At 26.0% G+C, this 19,928-nt stretch overlaps 1 protein-coding gene across 3 annotated transcripts in view; it reads left to right on the top strand.

The window, feature by feature from the left end:
- Positions 1 to 14,966, top strand: part of LOC129966168 (diuretic hormone receptor-like) — a 241,225-nt gene extending 226,259 nt beyond the window's left edge. For all 3 annotated transcript variants that reach the window (XM_056080562.1, XM_056080563.1, XM_056080564.1), the window contains exons 11-13: positions 5,516 to 5,648; positions 7,967 to 8,008; positions 11,875 to 14,966. In XM_056080562.1, coding sequence (XP_055936537.1) covers positions 5,516 to 5,648; positions 7,967 to 8,008; positions 11,875 to 12,111 — 412 coding nt within the window. In that variant the 3' untranslated portion in view covers positions 12,112 to 14,966. The remainder of the gene's footprint in view (positions 1 to 5,515; positions 5,649 to 7,966; positions 8,009 to 11,874) is intronic.
- Positions 14,967 to 19,928: the final 4,962 nt, after the last annotated feature.

Raw genomic sequence — 19,928 nt, 5'->3', positions numbered from 1 at the left:
TCTAGTCATAATATGTTAAAATATTTTTAGGTTGAAATTAGAATAAGAAAAGGGATTCATTTAGCTTATCAGATAAATTTAGTTTGATTAATTAATTAATTTGGTAAATTAATAATTGACAACCCAAGACACGTCATTTTGTGTGAGATAAAGAACTGAAGCATCTAAGTTTCTGTCTTTCTAAAAAAATTTGTCAGAACTTATGCCAACCTACATAATTTCATATAAAGATTGATAAATTTGGTGGGAAGCATACTTCCCACGGCCTTAGAAAGGGTTAACTGGTAGGAGTATTTGAATAGTGAATTTTTCTAAATAATCCTTCTATAAACAAACATTTTCATTTTGATAAATTAAGTGATTATTCATAATAAATTAACGAATTAAAATAACATGAGTTTTTTGGTATGCCTGCCACATTTACCTTTGGCATCTTCTCTCGACATTTTGAGTAGGCAAAAAAATTATTTGTAGATAAAAATCAATCAAAAATTTTCTTACAGAATAAATAATTTTTTCAAGAAATTATTTGGAGAAGAGGGAACTGTGTACAATGGATTCAAAAGGGAGAAAAAATGGCTTTTGTATTGTGAAGCTGCGTTAAATTCTGACTATTGCTTGATTATAAATTTTGCATTCAGTGATCTGAGCAGAAAATAAATTTTATTTTGTCACAACATTATAAGAGAAAAGGAATATTAGACCCAAAACAATAAATAAACTATGGGCAATGATAGACACTTGGTTTCCATACCAGTTGGTAAGGGACTACATGTTACGAAAACTCCATTGGTCTTTCTGTTTTTATGGTGTACAACATTGGACAACGAGCCTGCTCCAGTGTCTGTAATAATAATAATACGAATTATGGCAATTTGAGAATTCTACATCCATTTGCAGCAACTAAATCCAGTCTAAATCCAAGATTAGGATGTTAATACAATTAAACTCTTCAAAATCATTTCAATCTAAATCATATAAATATTTTTTATCATATTATATAACATAAGGAGTTTAGTTGTTATATGAATATATATTCTGTCAATTAAATATTCATATAAAATTTAAACCGATTAGAACTTGTATTAGTATTCTCTTGTCCATTTTATTGTATTTTTCTCTATTTATTTTTTTATCGTAATAAAACCTTCATACATGTGCTTTATTTCAGTATTAAACGTCATTTAATGCATGCTTTGTCATTATATTTATTTGGTAAGTCCATTGAAGAGACATTGCTCCTTCAGTAAAACGTGACATATGAATGAAAGATATGGGAACCCCTACAAAATGAGATATTTTCCTAGATATTAGAGCAGTTCTTTCGAATGGTTGATACGAATCCTTGCAAAGATTCTGCGGATAACACATATTCTTACACAAAGATATTAAATATCGCAGAGAGCTTTAACTGTAACCTTTGTCTCAAGAAATGTTTCATAACTACTGTTCCACATCTTATAGTCTGTCCAATTTCTGAAAGAGATTCCTTTAAAGTCTTTTAAGTCATTAATGACTCTGTGCATATTCTCCTTAGAAACAAAGCGACAGATAGCGACAGATTTGTAATATGCATGAATTTGATAAAATATATGCTTTAAGAGAAACTTATACTAAGCTATATTAAGAATCACTACAAAGTTTTAAAGTGATTCGTAGTGAAATACTTCAAAAGCGAGTCTCGAAATAAATTTCATGCAAATTTGAATCCTGCAATAATAATGCCTGTTTTTCAACCGTGCTGTTTCGGTTACTATTTGTCCTACTTTCAAAATATTATATTAATAAATGTCATTATTTAAAAGCGACTTACAGGAGACATTTAATTCTTATTTTCATGTTTGTATAAAGGAATTTAAACAGAAACTTATCTTTGAGACTATGTATCCTGTCATTTATTTATTTACATATTGTACTATTACATTCAAAAGTTCTGGAAATTTTGGGATATTTTCAAATTGTAAACAAATTATACCATTTCTCGCAGAAGAACCGAGGAGTATAACGATTATTAAAACATGTTTCAACCTCTTAAATTATGTTTAGCATTTGCGCTCTGTTCGTGATTACGAATATTTGAAACTTAAGTTGCCAGGGAGAAAACCAAGAAAAAAAATATTCCAATACGATTAGTTGCAAGACAACAGTTATACCCAGACATCCTATTGATTATTAAAATTTTAAATTCCGTTAATTCAACTATATTCTTATTTCTTTATTCTCATTCTGGGCGATTTTTTTTCGGGCGATGAATTTGCTTCAGGATAACTATATTCAAGTTCCGAAAAAGTGTAACAATAAAAGCACTGCATAATGTAGAAAAAAAATGAGATTTCCAATCCACATCTACATTCTTGTATAAAAAAAAGGTAAAAATGTCTTTTTGAACAGAATTGTTAGTATTTCGGGTTCAACACCAAATGAACAGGGCGCAACATGTATTCGTTCTACCATACTAAAATATAATCATTCAAATAATTATATTATATTAATTTTTCTATTTTATATTACATTAATTGTTTTTAATCAACACGGAATCATGGAAAATTATTTAAATTAAGATATTTCAACATTTTTCTTATTAATGTTTAAAAAATATTTTGTCTGTATGTAAAAATGAAATTTTTTTAATGTAATATAGATATATCTCTTTACTTTATTGATATATCTTCTTGTAAACTATATTGAATAATGAAAAGCATTTCATTTCTTATTTCATTTAAGCATGTTTTCATTTCAAAATTTTTATGCATAGATTATATTTTATCTTTATAAGTAAATACTCTATCTTCTTACTCAATATGTTCCAAATAATTTAAAATAAAACTCAATAATTTAATATGTTACGCAGTAAAATTTTTGCAATTTATGTCCAACTCAGAAAATCAATACTTATTAAGTTCAACTTCCATAGTGAAAGTGATATTTCAAATATGAGAACCAAGGGTATAAAATAGAAATAAAACGAGAAATTTTAGGAAACGTGTCGAATTTATTTGTGGTCTAATAAATTCGACTGATGATGATTGAGTTGTTTCAGATAGATAAAGGTGTAAAATTCTGAATAACTGATATCCTAACACTGCAAGCAAAATACGTAAGTGGAAATATTTAGTGAATATGATATTCGAATATGCAACATAGGGAAGAATTTTGTCTTAAACCTCTTTGTCATTTTGTCTCTATGCATATGAATTCGCGACTGTCTTTAGATTTATCAGACGTGGTGACGATTAATAATACGAATATGAAAGTTTTTATACTTTTTTTTTATTTTATGAATACTTGGGGGGGGGATATGATAAAAAAGCATTACGAAAACTGAACACCACTAATGATAATTTAGCTTTCAATCTGAGTATAACAAATCTTGTTCATCTCGGTACTATCAAAATTTATTTTTATTATTATTATTTTTTTAATTTTAAGACTAACGATGGGATTTAAATAAGTACTTGCGATGCTATTTGTTTTGTTTAGTTGGATTAAAAATATACTTTGAAGATATAGAACAATGGATGATTTGTTTGATAGCAGCTAAATCACTAGGATCATACTTGAACTGATTTTTCTTCCACCCCTCTCCCGCACTCAATCTTTCACAACACACTCACGTAAAAAAATTTGACCTTGAAATTTCATATTTATTTCAAGATCTTGAATTCGAACTTCGTAGAACTAAGTCATAAATATATTGGTGCCCCTCCCCCATGTACAGGAGACGATTTTCTACCAATTAAGTACTGTGATTCCCAAGTATGTTGACAGAGTACTCTATTATACTTTGTCAAGCGGCGAAGTAAGGCGTTCATTTGATGAACATATTATATATGGTCCGTTACTTTGATGTAACCGTTAGAAATATAATTTCGTGGAGAAGTCTGAAATAGAACTTATTTTTCGCCCATGTGCTAATATATGTGAAAGATTTTTTTTTTCTTTATAAAGCTACTGCAAATCCAATTTTGGAAAGAACCAAGATAAATTCGGTTCGTTTTCACTTTTGTTCATGTTCCAAATTTATTTTACGGTATTTTAGGTTTAGAAATTATTTCAGAATCGTTTTATTTTCAATGCGTCGTATTTTGAAATGATATTTGTGGAAAAGCTATTAATAAAAGTATGAGGATTCAAGTCACATCCATTGCCATTTCTGATTAGAAAATATTTTTTTAAATCTTGATTAGATATTACCTTATATTTCTGAGAAGATCGCGATAAATTCCTATGAAAAGTTTCGGTTTGAAGTTATATTTTTATTTTTGAGCTTAAAAAAAGCATTTATGGCTTTGCGTGTAATGGACAAGTCGAAATTAAAATAAAAAATAAATAAACTATCCTATTTAGATTCTTGTCATATTTTCAAGGATTTTCTTTCCTGTGACGTGCTCATAATATAAAGCACAAACTAGATATTAATAAGAAATGAATTTATTTTCGAAGCTGTTGATTAAGTTGGATTATTACATGGCAAAAACTCGGTGTTAGTTCAAGTACATTAAACTTTATAACTCAAACTTTTCTTTATACGAGGTAGAAAGGTCGTGCTGTCATTTAATTTATGTAATGGTGAAGCAACAGTTGCTAAAGTCCTGTTTAAAATATTAAATATTTATATATTCTGCACTGTCATATCGAGAAGCACCTTTAGCATTGAAAACTATAACAACTATTGAAGATTAATAGTAAAGTGAATTAAAGCATCATTTTGCGTCATCAATTCAATAGGAAATTACACTTCATGTCCATAAATATTATGACTTTGAAAAAGGAATATTTTTTATTAATTTTCTTCGATTCTAGTGTTGAGTTTCGTTACAAAAAATTATGAAGTATTTAAACTGTTCATTCAATCACTATGCTTTCTTTCAATCAGAGAAGAGTGCACATTGTGTCAATTCTAAATTATATTATTAATGCACTTCTTGTATTATTTCTGATTGATTCATTAAGACAAAGTAACATTATTTTCCAAACTTAAAATATTATTTCGGACAGGACTGCAAAATTTTGTATTTCATAACGATAAGGATTGTAAGAGGTCTTAAATTGTCGCAGCATATTTTTCTTCATTTCACTTAGGCGGTCCAAGTTTTTGTTGTTTGACTACAGATCAAAGTTATAATTTCCCTCCTCAAATAGCTATTTTTGGGTTTTTTTTATGTAACTAAATTAAAGTAAGGGAAAATTATCTAACGAATTTAAGGATTAAAGTAGAAATACCATTGCTTCTCTTTGTCTATTTTCTGAAATAGTTGCGACGAAGAAAAGAGTAGTGATTTATACAGAACTCCGTACATTAATTTTTGCTGACAGAGTTTTGATGTTGCTTATTTACTGAAGCATGTAATTTGCTGCTTAAATAACCATAAGCTGCGATATGATAACTGGGTTTACAAATGATTTGAGACAAATTCTAATAATTGAATTGGAATTTCATGATAAAAATTGTCCCACATTTATGAACTATATTTTATTACATTTCCTAATTTGCATCCGGTTTTTATTTTTGCAGAAAAGCTGCAAAGGCTCTTTTGGTACTTATACCATTACTAGGAGTAACGTATATCGTTGTCATCGCTACACCAAGTGACCCAGTTGCAGAAGTGGTTTTCATCTATATTCAAGCCACATTACTATCAATACAGGTAAGCAAAGTTCTTCTTCACAAATTCTGATATTTTTTTTTTAATTTATCGGCAGCCAGTAGTTCATTCCACGTATTAGTAGTATTACTTTAATAATATCAACTTCGATGAAATTCATTGCATGAAATTATAGTATCAAGCCGAATTAAAACGGAGAAAGATACTTCGGTTAAAGATTTTTTTTATTAAAGTTTTAACATCTCATGTTGTTTTGCATTTGATTGTTGCATTTAATCCTGCGTAAAACGAATTCAAAGTATTTTTTATACAACAATTATGAGCCTTATTAAAGTTAAAATTATATTTTTAAGATTAAAGTTGTACATTAATACAAAATTGAAAATAGTTCATTGCATATAAATTATTTTTTTAAAAAAAAACCTCAGTATTTTTTGTTTGTTTCTTGTGTCCTTCTATCTTTTTCGAAAGCACACTCAGCCATTTTTATTAGAAAGACGTCAGCCAGCATTTAGCCATAGCATTATTTAGCAAAATTTTAAAAAAAGTTAAAGTCACAACAACAGATGCACTGCAGCTGTTACAAATGTAACTTTTAATTTTCAGACGAGAAACAAAGCATTTAGATGCTTTAGGAAGTTATTAAAAAGACATAAGAGGACATATACATAACAACATAAAGATATAACAAACTCTTAACTTAGATATACATCTAGAACTCTAATACATTCGTCAGCTATTAACTTTATCGACACGCTCTCAGTTTCAGGCATTTTGATCAAAGAATTTGATAGCAACACTGTTTCCATAATTTCTTGTTCCATGATTTCTTCAGAATTGCCCTCAATAACTCATTCTTTTGCTTCTCAAGACTCAGTCTTCCCATCTTGAATAACAACGTGCTTTTATGGATGGTAAGGGGTAGGGAGATTTCAGGGGCATTCCGGAAAGGCGAAATTTAACTGAGTATCTTATGTTAAAATTAATGTTAATTATGTTAATGTAACTAATGTAATTAATGTTAATTATGTTAATGTAAATTAATGTTAATTATGTTAATGTAAATTAATGTTAATTATGTTAATGTAAATTAATGATGTTAAATTATGTTTTCAAAAAAAGGTTTAGAGAATTGTATTTGACTTTTTATACACCCAAATGGCGAAAATAATATCATAAATCAGCACAATTGCTTGAAGTTGGAGTCTTTTCAATGTTTCATTTTTTTATATTTCAGAAATGAAATAAAAGATATTTTATTTTTACTTTAATAACTTTCTTCATCATAGTCTTCCTTTTTAATCTTCATTTTATATTATTTCTTTAATTTGGACTTGCAGATTGTGATAGATCTCTTTATAGTGTTTAATACTTCTGATGTAATTCTATGCATATTCATACATATACTTACTACATTATTTCAGTCTCTTCATAAAGTGAAGGAAAATTAATAATGTTACTGTTAATTGTTACTGTTAACTGTTATACTAGTTTAATTTTTACTGACAATAGTTTTATTTATATAAAAAAAAATTACATTTTAATTTTTTAAATAAGTTTCAGCGTTTCATCTCTTTCTTAAGAGTTTAAAATCTCTTTCAAAGCATTTCTAAATTAACATTTTAAAAATATTCCATAAATATGCATTTGATGCAAGAATAATACATATTTTTGGGTTATTAAAGAATAAAACATGGATAAACTAGTAATTAAGGTAGAAGGTCAATGAGAAAGTGTCAGTTATTGGAAAGATCATGTTTATTATTTCCAACATTTAAAAATATTGTCCTTCAACGTGTATATGAGATAAAAGATGTTCCCTATTTTTAATCAATTTTCTGCGTCTTGGATCTTCTCTTTATTTTCTTTATAGAAGCATAGCATTTATGCATTGCATTAATTATCAATTATCTTTTATATGACTAATCCTTATTAATGATATATATCAAAAAAATAATTTTCAGTTAGTATTTATATATAAAATTTTTTTTAATAAATTAGAAAAACGAAAAACTCGAGGAAAAAAAAAAGGTCTTAATGATTTTTTTACAATTTTAAACGGAATTTTTTTTTAAAAAAATTGTCAGACATTAACCTTTTAAAACTTCACTTTCTTTTTTAAACCGATTATTAATTCTTATATTTCACCTTTTTAATCCCTAATTAATTAAAAAATTAGGAATCTTAATAGATAATTCAGCTCAATTTCATATAATATATAAGGTCTATATTTTATTGTTACACATCTAAAATTAGTCATTTGAAATGAGTTAATTATATTATAGTCTGTAAATATTTAATTTTTATAAAAAATATTTTAAATTTGCTAAGGATTACTAATAATTCATAAATTTTTCTAGGGATTTGTGGTTGCAGTCTTGTACTGTTTCTTAAATGGCGAAGTAAGTATAGCAAATTATTTCCTTTGGATTCTTAGTAACCTTTTGTCTTTTTATTTTATGCTTTTCTATTTGATGATTTAGGCATTTTAAGAGAATATTTACAAAAATCAATCGAAAAATAAAACATTAACATAAATTTATACAATAAATGCTTTTTAATAGAAGTACGTTTGAATTACAAAGGATATTGTAATTAAGAGTAAGATAAGCTTCGTAAAGATTAAACATTAAAAATATTAATTAAATTGTTAAAAAAAAACTTTTTATTAATATACAATTATTTTGAAACAAAAATGATAAAGTGGAATTGGCCTTTAAACAAATGACAAATATTAGATCATTATATTTATTTAAAATTTTAATTAATTTTTAAATTAATGTCAGAAGAATATTTTATTCAAAGAATTAAGAATTTTTATTTCTGAATCCATTTGACTTTTATTACATTAAATTTTTCTGATGAAAATAAAATACATGTTAAAATCTCACATTACTTATTTCGATATCGTTAAGCAAGGATTCCAAAGTTGTAAATGATAATTCTATAAACTGAAAATCCTGTACAAATTTGAACAGGGATTCTAAATTATTGAAAATTAAATCAATTTTGAAACGTTTTTGAAGTATATATTGTCTTCATAATTTAGTATATAAAAAATTAAGATATCTTAACAAATTAATGTTGAATAATTCATCCGCACAGTAAAATAAATCTTAGCATAACAATATGTAATGAAGTTCTTTTTCGGAAAATTGCAAGCATATAATTTATATTTGCATAATTATAATTGATATATTAAAAAATATATATATTTATTGTTATTGATTTGCTTATCGTAAGCGCTCGTAAAACAAAGAAAAAGAATAATTTAGTCATAAATCAGAAATCAAAACCTAAATTATAGAGCTAAGATTCAAAGTAAAAACAACAATGGTAAAACAAAGAGTCAAGGAAAAAGAGAAATGTTATATTGTAAAGAATATTTTTTTTTAATATTCAAAATAATTTCTAAACACAAATATATAATATGTATACATGGTATTATTGAAAAGAAAAGGATTTTCTTTATTTTTTAAGAATAAATGTTTTTAATAAAATGTCTCTTTTCTTACCGGAATAATTTTAAAATTCTTATTAAAAATGTTAATTTTGTTTTTGTTTACTTTAAATTCTTATTAAAATAACGTTAAGTTCTAGGTATCTATTTTTACCATCAAAGTCCTTCTAAAAATTAATATATTCTGCCTTTATTGATTTCTACTTTATAACAAATACTATCGGAAATCCAATATTTTATATATAAATCAAGTACATATTCCAGATATTTTTCGTTTTATTTGTTAACAAATAACGCATAGTAAAAGAATAACGAGTCACAACCAATCATAAATGAATAATGAATTTAATCTCTTGAAATTAAAAAATTCCGATTTTTAAAAAATAAAAGGTTAAGCTTCGAAATAACAAAGTATCTTTAAAATAATTTGAAATTGGTTATGAGCAGGAAGAATAAAAAGAAAAAATAGTTTGAAACCGAAACTACATTTTCTATTTAAATCAAATTTATTATTCAGGTTTTGTATTACTGTCTTTTTTCAAAGCGTTCGTTGAATTTTACTTTTCCAGAGCTTTTCTGTTCACTCAAAAGATGGCTCCATTTATCATCATAAAATGTCTAGTTGTTTGCAGTGGAAGATCATCAAACTATCGTTGCAGTTTTACTTCAAAGCTTAACTTCTTTTCTTTTGAAGTAGTCACTACATATCATGCAATTCTCAACTACGATCATTTGTCAGTTTCGTATTTCGTAAAGAAAAATATTTCAACCTGTCCTCTTAGATATTATTTATCATTTCTTTCTCTGAATTTGGGGTAGAGAAAAAGATATCTTTTATATTTAGTAGCAGTTAGAATATTTATAAATTTACTATATTTCGTATGAAAAATTGGCATTTTTTCTGCTTTGCTATATATCACTGCAAAGTTCAATTTGCTATCAGCATTCATAAAAAACCATTTCTACATGGATACTTTACTGGTGTCTTTAAGTGGATATGAAATATTAATTCTAGAAACGATGATTATTTCAATAATCAATCAATGAATGATCAACGAATCCAGGATGATAATTTATTGTCTGTCATTTAAAGATTGTTTATATGAAAATTCAGGAAAATTTGCTGAAACTTAGTAAAAATAAAATAACTAATGATCTATATTTATAATTTTATAAAATACTAAACAGCATTGTTACTTTACCGACATTTAGGAAGCACTTTACTGAAATAACCAAAGTCCCGTACATTTCATAATACGGGTTTCCTTATTGGGATAAATTATCTAAAAATTACCATAGTGTTAATTAGAAATGAAAGAGATTAATATAATATATTACTTATACACCACTTCTTGCTTTGTGAAATATAGATAATTTATTTTAGATACGTTTTTTCATAAATGTATACTTTCACATGCGATTGTTATTGCACACATCATTACATTATTTATAATCTAATAAAAGTCATTGCTGGTGAAATATTCTATAGCGAATTTTATCCTGATAGCAGAGTTTTTCAAAAGCCATTACAGTTTCTCATTTTATCATTTTTATCAATTTTTTTTCTGTGAGCCTTATCAAATTAATGCATATTATTATTATTATTCTGTTAATTTATGAAGGTGACGATGAAATATATAAAAAAAATATCTAACGAAGATATGTAGCTTAAAAGAATAGGTCGTCTCTTCCATTTCAGAAGACAACAACACGACATGATAAAAACTTTTGAAAACAATACTTCGGATGAAAAAAGACAATACAATTGAAGGGACTGGATAAATACTAATTAGTTTTTCATATTTTCATAAAATTAATGTACTAATATGTTTACTTTGTTTCATATTTTCATATAATTCAGGATAAGTACTAATAAGTTTTAATTAGTTTCATATTTTCATATAATTTAGGATAAGTACTAATTAGCTTAATTACTTCCATATAATTCAGGATAAGTAATGGTTTAATTTTACATCTCAGATGTATTTTTTATATAATTTATCTTCACACTTGAATTTTCTGTTAACCTAATATTTCTTCTGGATTCAGGTGATCTTCCCGAGAGCATAAATTTTCTTCACATATTTCCTATTAATTTACATTATATCTCTCACAAAGTAAATAGACTGTTGAAAATAGTTTCATTCGTTTTTTATCTCATTATCTAAATTTTAAAAAATAATTTTTCACAGAATAGATTAGTAATAGAAAATCCTTCTTCTCATGCTAAGATCTTGACTTAGACTCTAAACTATGTCCTAATTAAATTGCCACAAATAGAAGTAGAAAAGTTCTTTTGATTGTTTCGTTTATTCTACACCACTTATTCAACCTATAGAGATCACACTATTATAAAAATGAAAATATAATATTTTTACACTTTTTTTTCTAAATTAAAACACAGTAAAATGCAAGACTCTTTCCTATATTTATTCCAGTTTTTCTAAATATTGTACAATATTGTTTTCCAATATTTTCTTTTTTTCCATGTGGGTATTTTGATTAAACATTTTCCAACTTTAGCTTTCTTACAAAGGACTGAAATTCTAAAACAACGGATATTAGATTAAAAAAATTAAGTCAATTACCATTTCAACATCACTTAATTTTACTTTATTCAATTCTCATTTTAATTTCGAAATAATATACAACAATACTTAGAAACAGCAAAATGAAATGTTGATAATTACAATATTTTTTACCATATTTCTACCATATTCTACCATATTTTTACCATATTCTTACCATATAACTTCTCCATTTTGTATTTAATTATATAAATAAAGTATTTTTAAAATTCTTCTTTAGGTTCAAAACTCCCTGCGCCATCATCTTGAACGATGGAGAACACAGAAAACTGTGGGTAAGACACCGAGACATTCTGTTGGACATTTATCTCCCCATCACGGAGAAAGCATAGCTCTTTACAGGGATAGAGGAGCTAGAGAAAGCTGCACAAGTTTCACCACAACTACATCTGTCGTGAATGTGCCTAAAAGAAGTGGATCAGCCAATCACTTGGCAGTTCAAGATGATATGCTTTAAACAATTGAGCATGAATTCTTTCTTTCCTTCTTCGGCTGATTCAGAATGCTATTTGGAATACCTGTGTGGTTATCTCAATTCGAACAACTTGCATTCAGGTTCTATTGGATTTTTTTGCAAGAAACATGGAGGTATTATGTGGTGAAGACTCTAAAAAAGTATTGGATTGCTTAGTTAAAAAGTAAAACAAGCATAAGCTAAACCTCTATTTTTGCTGAATATTGACAGCTAAACTATTTGGGAACTTCAGAATGTGGAGAAATGAACAAACAAATAAACTAAGATTCAAAAAAATATATCTTCATGTATATTTGATTACAATTATCTCTAAGATAGTTACTCAAAATACCAAACAGAAAACTAGCAACAAGAATCTTAAGCATCTTACCGGATTCAAAGGAAAATAATCCCAGGATTCTATAATGATGAAGTGTAGAATTATTCTATACTGTCTTGTTTGCTAAATGGAAATGGAAATTAATCAATGTATATGATTAAATTGTAATGGTTTTCTGTTATTTTATGGACATTATATAGCACTTTGTTCAGTTCCTTTAATCAATTTACTAGATCCAATCCATTGAAGTTGTGCTGAAATGATGATGGACTGTTTGCTCCAATTCTCCAAAATATTCTGTAAACGACTGGGGCAGTAACATGTTATTCAGACTCTAAGTACTATTCATCTAATGTCGATGTAAAAGGTTTTCATTTTGCTCTTTTTATATAAACTTTATAAAGGGAGTACAACACGTGAAGGTGATCTTCATATTAATTGAAACACTTAAGAAATATTCCTGAATCAAATTAATGAATAAAATATGGAAATCTAATTGGATTTCAAAATTTAATTCCTGATAAAATTGGCATTAAATATTATTTGCATAAATTTTGAAGTTATGTGTTAGTGGTTTGAAATTCTTTGTAATGAAGACTTTAAAAGGGAATTAGCTTCAGTTGTTTATCAGTTTGAGATATTTGTTGGTGATAAAAGCTGGATACAATGTATCTCCAAGGATATAAATTTGAAAGTCATTGCAACATACAGAACTTTTGAAAATTATTTATGAAAAACAATAATGACTTTTGAAGATCATTTACGAAAAACAGTAATAAGCTTAGTTCTTTCTTTTTACTGTATTAGATATATAAACAATGCGTGTTGAATATGATTCATAAAAATATTTCTGCAAATGATGCCAAAATCGTGTTTTGGGACTTTCGCTCACCATTAAGATTTGTAAAAAATTTCGGAAAGCAGAATATCCATTACAAAGTGAAAAACTGTATTCATATTAACTGTGTTTCCATTTTTGTCGTAATATTTGCGTTATGTTTCAATGACATAATTTGGTGCCAATTAGGTTCTGCTTACTAATATGTATTTTGTATTTATTTTAATCTCAGAGTCAGTTAAGATTTTTTAATTGTCTTCTCAGATTTACACGAATGTAAACAACATGTATCATTTATATCATTTGAAAATAATAATAGCTTCTCGGTGTTTATGTGTGTTATATATTAAAACTGCACGATATACTAATAATATTTCACGACACTGAATTTTTAGTGTATTTTTTTCGTATACTTCAGTGTAAATATGCTTGGCATGCATAGTGATCACTTTGTTTTTCAATCCTACAAAGGCAGCTAAAGTTGCGGATTGTAATATGTTTTACACCATTAATAAAAATTTCATTCATTAATAAGGTGCTTCTTGTTACATTTCATGATCAAGAATTGATATCCTGACATAAGTTGTGTTACTTTTGTAGGAATAGTTTGTGCAAATACTGTAATAAGTAATGTCTTTTTTCCATTATTGTATTTCTGAAAATCATCCTGTATTTTACTGACCTTTATTTTTTATGTATATAATTTTTGTGTGTGTATTCATTTCTATGCATGTACACATATGTATAAATAAGGAAGTTCAAGGGGACGAATTTATGACAATTTGCATTATGCATGGGTTTTTTTTCTGAACTGTATCTGGTTGAATTTGTTTTCCGAGTTTTTGAAGTTTAAGATATTTGTATTAAATTTATAATATAATTATTATTCACTAAATTTATATTAAGTACTTTTATTCTATTATAATATGTCATATGTTATAAATAATTTATTTGTTCTTTTAAAAACTGCATTAAACTGAGAGGTTTTATAAGAATACTTCCATCTTTAAAGGATAAATAAATAATTTAGTTTCTGAAACTGATAATGACATTATTGAACAACTCTGGAAGTGTTTATAATTTTTTGAGGAATCTTAAGCAATCAGAAACCTGTGAATTATAAAAGAAATTTAATTTTCATTTTAATATGCACGCTGCCTATATTTTTCTCTTTGCTATAATTTGAACTAACAATTATAAAAGTTAAGGAAATAGAAGCCATAAAATGGAAAAAAAAATCAAATATAAATTAATATAACTGTAATTTTATGTTATGCAAAGAGAATAAATTTGGGGGGTGGGGTGATTCACATTTTCTAAACTGTAAAATTTGCAGTGGTGGTGCAATATAATATCGCAGATTAAATTTGGTTTTGTCCCAAATGTGTTAGTACTAAAATTAAAAGACTCTTAATTTTCTTTCATATAAAATGTTCTTTAATGTAATATTTCTTATCAGTGGTCGGAGAATGCATAATTTATTCAATTTATTCTCTCTTTGCCTGAATTTTGATGAAATAGTGCACTTGGTATGCTCGATTCTTTCTGATACTGCACTTTGTATGGATGCATTACATTGTTCACTCATCTTTGTTTATTCTTTTGTAAAATAGATTTCCACATGTGTTTTTCAATAGCATGTCTAATTTTCTGTGTTTTGAAATAAATGTGTGAAACGAAGTCTCCTTTTATTTTATTATAGATATTTTACAAATCAAAAACAGTAGGAGTGATTTTCCAAAAACTCTTTTTCATATTCTCGCATTTATAGAATCATTGCGCTTTAGTATTATTGCGTGTACATTAATACGAAAGTACACACAGATAAATTGTCAGCCCTTTAATAGTTTGACTCACAACTTAGAGCAAAGCAACATTTTAGATGATAAACCTGTCTATCAAATGCTACTTTTATCTATCTAATTCTTTAAATTTTGCAAATATCTTTATTTGTACTTGACAGCCGGGCAAATAGACTTTCTCTCATTGTCTTTCGTTCAAAACTTGTTATAAATCTAAAAATTTGAACTAATAATCATATATCAAATTTCATTGGTAAAGCTCAAAATTTGGTGTTCATAGACAGACAAAACAGCAGACTTAATTTCAAAAATATGATCTTAAGAAAGTCTGAAATGTAAAGATTCGTCAAAATCTCTTGTTCAAATTTTTTTCACAATTTCAATTCTATTTTTTGTATATTTCGTATACGATAAAGTGTAAATCATCAAATTAATTAATTATGAAAATTATTTAATAAATCCCATAGATTGTAACGTCATTGTACTTAATATCATTAATTAGTATCATTAAGTGCATTTAAACTTTTCCTATTAATTGTTGTAATTAAAGCTTTTTTATTTATTAATAATTATAAAAAGATTATTTTCTTGCAATTCAGCATAAATGTTTTAATTTCATGTGTTATTAATTATCGTTTGTATTTATTTTAAAAACTTTTCTAATATTGAAATATATTAGAAAATATATGCATTTGTAATATAGAGTTTCGATTATCCGAATTAATAGTATAAGTATCTTTCATCGTCGCATTCAATAATATACGAATCTCCGATTATCAAAATAAAAATAATGTGAATTTCCTTTTATCCGATTCAGATTTGAAAAAAAAGAAATGAAACAAATCGAAATTGGAAAAAATAATAATGAAAGTGTGGCCAAAAGCCTTGATGTTCTATTTTTTGTGGGAAGAAGTTATTTCTAGATAGTATACTTACATATTTTTCTTATAAATGTGTTTTTAATACATATTTATATACATTATTAATAAACCTTCACGGATAATCGATTTCGGAGATTTTTTTATATAAATCAAAAAACATTTATATTTTTCAATATCTTAAGCGTGTTGAATTTAATTTTAGAAATTAAATTTGAATGTTTTCAATGCCTGATATTTTATTACTTAATTTCTGAGTGGAAATTTCCAAATATCAGAAATAAACACGATTCCAATTTATTTCAGGTAAATGAAGTTGTACTGCATATTAACAGAAATAATTCGTTCATTTAGGATTTCGGCGATGTCATTGGCCATGTAATGGTAAATGAGCAGATATTGACCAAAGTTTTAGAGTTTCTAGGTCTGTAATGAGAACTATTCTATTTTGGGAAAACTATTTTCCTCTCTGATTGCGTTCAGGAAAAGGAAATAGTTTATTCCTGCAGTCTACGACGCTCACGACAGATGCTATTTCTCACGTTTTGGGTCTTTATATTTTCAGATACATACTAGGATTGCGTCTCTTTGAACTTTGTTGTATTTTTATGAAATTTTAAGATTACTTCTGATATACACGATTCAGTGCATCAAAGGTTATGAAATGAAACTTTACTAAATAAGAATGCTTTATTAAAGGAAAATGTCCCTTCAATCTTCAACTGCATATAAAGCGGATTTTGAATGAATTTATGAATGGGCTAGATTTAGTAATTCAGATACACATGTGTCATCTGAAATGTCTTCAAGGGTGAATACATTTAAAAATAAAAGTAAATTAATCGACTGCAGTTATTAAAAGTTATGTCTTATTATGACAGAGAAACCACATTTACTCGTTTAATTGAATTTTGTATTTAAATTAATAAAAGATTATTCATATTTTAAGCAATGGGTAATTATCTTTTTTAACAGGAATTTTATGTTAGATTAAAATTTATATTATATGAATGTTCCTATATTCAAAGAAATTATTACCACCAAGTATTAATTTTTTTAAATTATTTTTCATATGAATCTTTTGTAATGATACTAACGAGGGACAACACACATCTAAATAAATTAATGTAATGGAACGTTATCACTTCGTAGATTTCTGAAAATAATAGTAATAAGCATCATATATAATATTTAATGTTTTTTGCAATATCTTAATTTTTTTATTCATAAACATTTTATTATTTTCTCATTACATTTAAAAATTCTTCGATTAGTAAAGAAAAAAAATGAAAATAATGTTAGAAGTATGACATTATACGGTTTTTCTAATTACGCATGTAGAATATTACTAAATGCTTGTAAAGAAAATTCCTGATTTTTCAAGTAATCATTAATTTTACTAAATTTATGTATGTAGTATCTTAATTATTTTAGTTAAATCATGAAATATTAGTAAAAACGTATAAAACAATTCTTATATTTAATATTTAAAAAAAAAGGTTTTATGTTTTTAACCGAAAAGTTATTATCCTATTTCAACATTGCTAAAAAAAGCAAAATTTTCCACAATTAAGCACTAATATTGAAAATGACATTATTTATTTCAATATTGCTGATTTCGTTTGTGTAAATGTATTAAAATTTTAATTTGGGATTCCAGAACGCATAAAAATGTGTTCATACAATAATAATAGCAATCCATTTTTAAATCTAGAAAAAAATCGAATAATATATATACGACTCAATGAAATGCTCAACATTTTCGAAAATATACCTTATCGGCTTTTATTTCCTATTCAATGTAAACTGGTTAAAAACTCTTCAAAAGTTATTTTTAGTAAAAGTTTTGCTTTCTATTTTTGATACACCATTTTTTACTGATGATGATTTTATTCATTATAGCGCCTCTTTCAATAAATAAAAGTAATAATACTACTTTATTTAATTTACTTTAGCTCATAAAATTTAAGATATATTGAAAACAATAAATTTCATAAACATTATTAAAAGCACTACTCTGCTTATAAAATACATTTTTCTTCCTGACAAAATTTTCCTACCTTACAATGAAGGAAAATTCTAATACCGCTAACTTTCTAAAATATTCTTGATTCTGAGGCAAAATTAAGGCAAAATCAACAAAATTTAATTGTGAAAGTCATCTTTATCAACAGCATGATGACATCTTGCGTTCTATGGAGCAGCAACTGTCAATAGACCTTAAGTTTAATGTCAATTTTCGAACTATCCAATGGACGAGGCAGCCGATAATTCAGTTCGGCGTAATAATTCCGTCCTACGAACGTGATTAGATTGTCGATTACTGTCTAGATGATTTAGAAGAAATTGATGATTTGGAGGAAGTAATCCTGTCTTCTGTTATGATTAAGTTTCATTTCTGACATATCAGGGAACGCTGGAAAAGTTCTCTGTCAGTTTCAGCAAAAGAAAAATATTTTGTCAGTAAATTCCTAAACCCGTTTTATGAACTTGAAGATTAATTTTAATTACTGCAATCGATATTTGAGGAACATTCTCTTATAAAGAATAAATCTATATCTTACATTTTTGGGTAAAATAAAAATCTTTTCTAAAAAAATATGATGTGGTATCTTCTTGAGAAAATTCATATTTCTTGAATTTAATTTTAAAAAACCTCACTAAAATGATATTTTATGGATTTTTAGAAATATCTCCTTTTCCTTTTAATGATTATTTTTCTCTTCAGGGCTTACAAAAAATAGATTATTTCTACTAAAACTATATTTAAATAAATAATTCTTACAAATAATTTCCTTAATATAGATTAATTTTAATCATCTGTAAGTAGCATTTGGAATATTATTTGTTAAATTAATATTGGATTCATTTTACCTGCAATCGCAGCGTTGAATTATATTCAATTTTTATTCCTGAAGTAATCACTAAGTTTATGCATGAATTCTTTCTGTTGAATTCATGTATAAATTTACTGATTACACCACATAATTGTCTCCAGAATTAGTTGTTCATTTTTCAAATCTTTTTAAATAAATTCCCTTAGTGAGGATTAATTTCAAATATATGTAAATAATACATTTCAATATTTTTAATTAAAGCTGCAATTAATTCATCCTTTTGTTAGTTAAAACAATTTTTAGTTCTCCATTTCTATTAAGATATTTACATTTTAGTAATATACATTTTATGAAATTAATTAATATAATGTGTTGTATTTAGTTTAAGCTCATTAATTGAGTATTTTTACACAGAATTCATTGTAGATCATTGTAGCAATTTGTAAATAATATTAAAAAACGTTTTAATAATTAAAATTGCAAGCAATTGTATATGTCACGAATTTCATAAAAAAATTAGCTACTTTTTATAAGAAAATCAGTATATATGTCTTGTAAAACTTTATTACCTTAGTAGCCATTTCTATTTCCGAATTTTCATACAAATTATCGATAAAATATAATAAAGAAGTTTTATTAAAATTATTTTCAATAATTTTATATATTTAAATAAATTTAATATTTTTTTAAATTTTTATCATAATTTTATTTGGAATTCTCAAATTTATCTCTATTTGTTAGAATAAAGACTCTTCTTTCGCTATTATCTCAAATATGATTAATATATTTGTAGCTTTTATTCTCAACTTTAAACACATAATAAAATTCCTTATTGTTATACTATGAAAACAAGTTACTTCTAAAATCGAAGCAAATTTAATGACTGCTTTTTCAACGTTTATTTAAATTCTTATTTTTAATGATTTCATATATATAACTTTATTTCTGATCAGCTCCCTATAATTTAATCACTTTTATTTACCGGTTATCTTTTGTCAGCAAATTATTTTCCTGAGTAATTTGAATTCTTATAATTTTTAAAAAACTCTTCTTTGAAACTCTATTAATAAAGTCTTTATATCTGGGAAGCGAAAACATATATGCAAAAAATTTTCATTTACGAAG

The sequence above is a fragment of the Argiope bruennichi genome, chromosome 4, assembly GCF_947563725.1.
Source record: "Argiope bruennichi chromosome 4, qqArgBrue1.1, whole genome shotgun sequence".
In the NCBI taxonomy this organism is placed as follows: domain Eukaryota; kingdom Metazoa; phylum Arthropoda; class Arachnida; order Araneae; family Araneidae; genus Argiope; species Argiope bruennichi.
The sequence above is the reverse complement of the archived record's forward strand: the minus strand, read 5'-3'. Positions and strand labels throughout refer to the sequence as shown.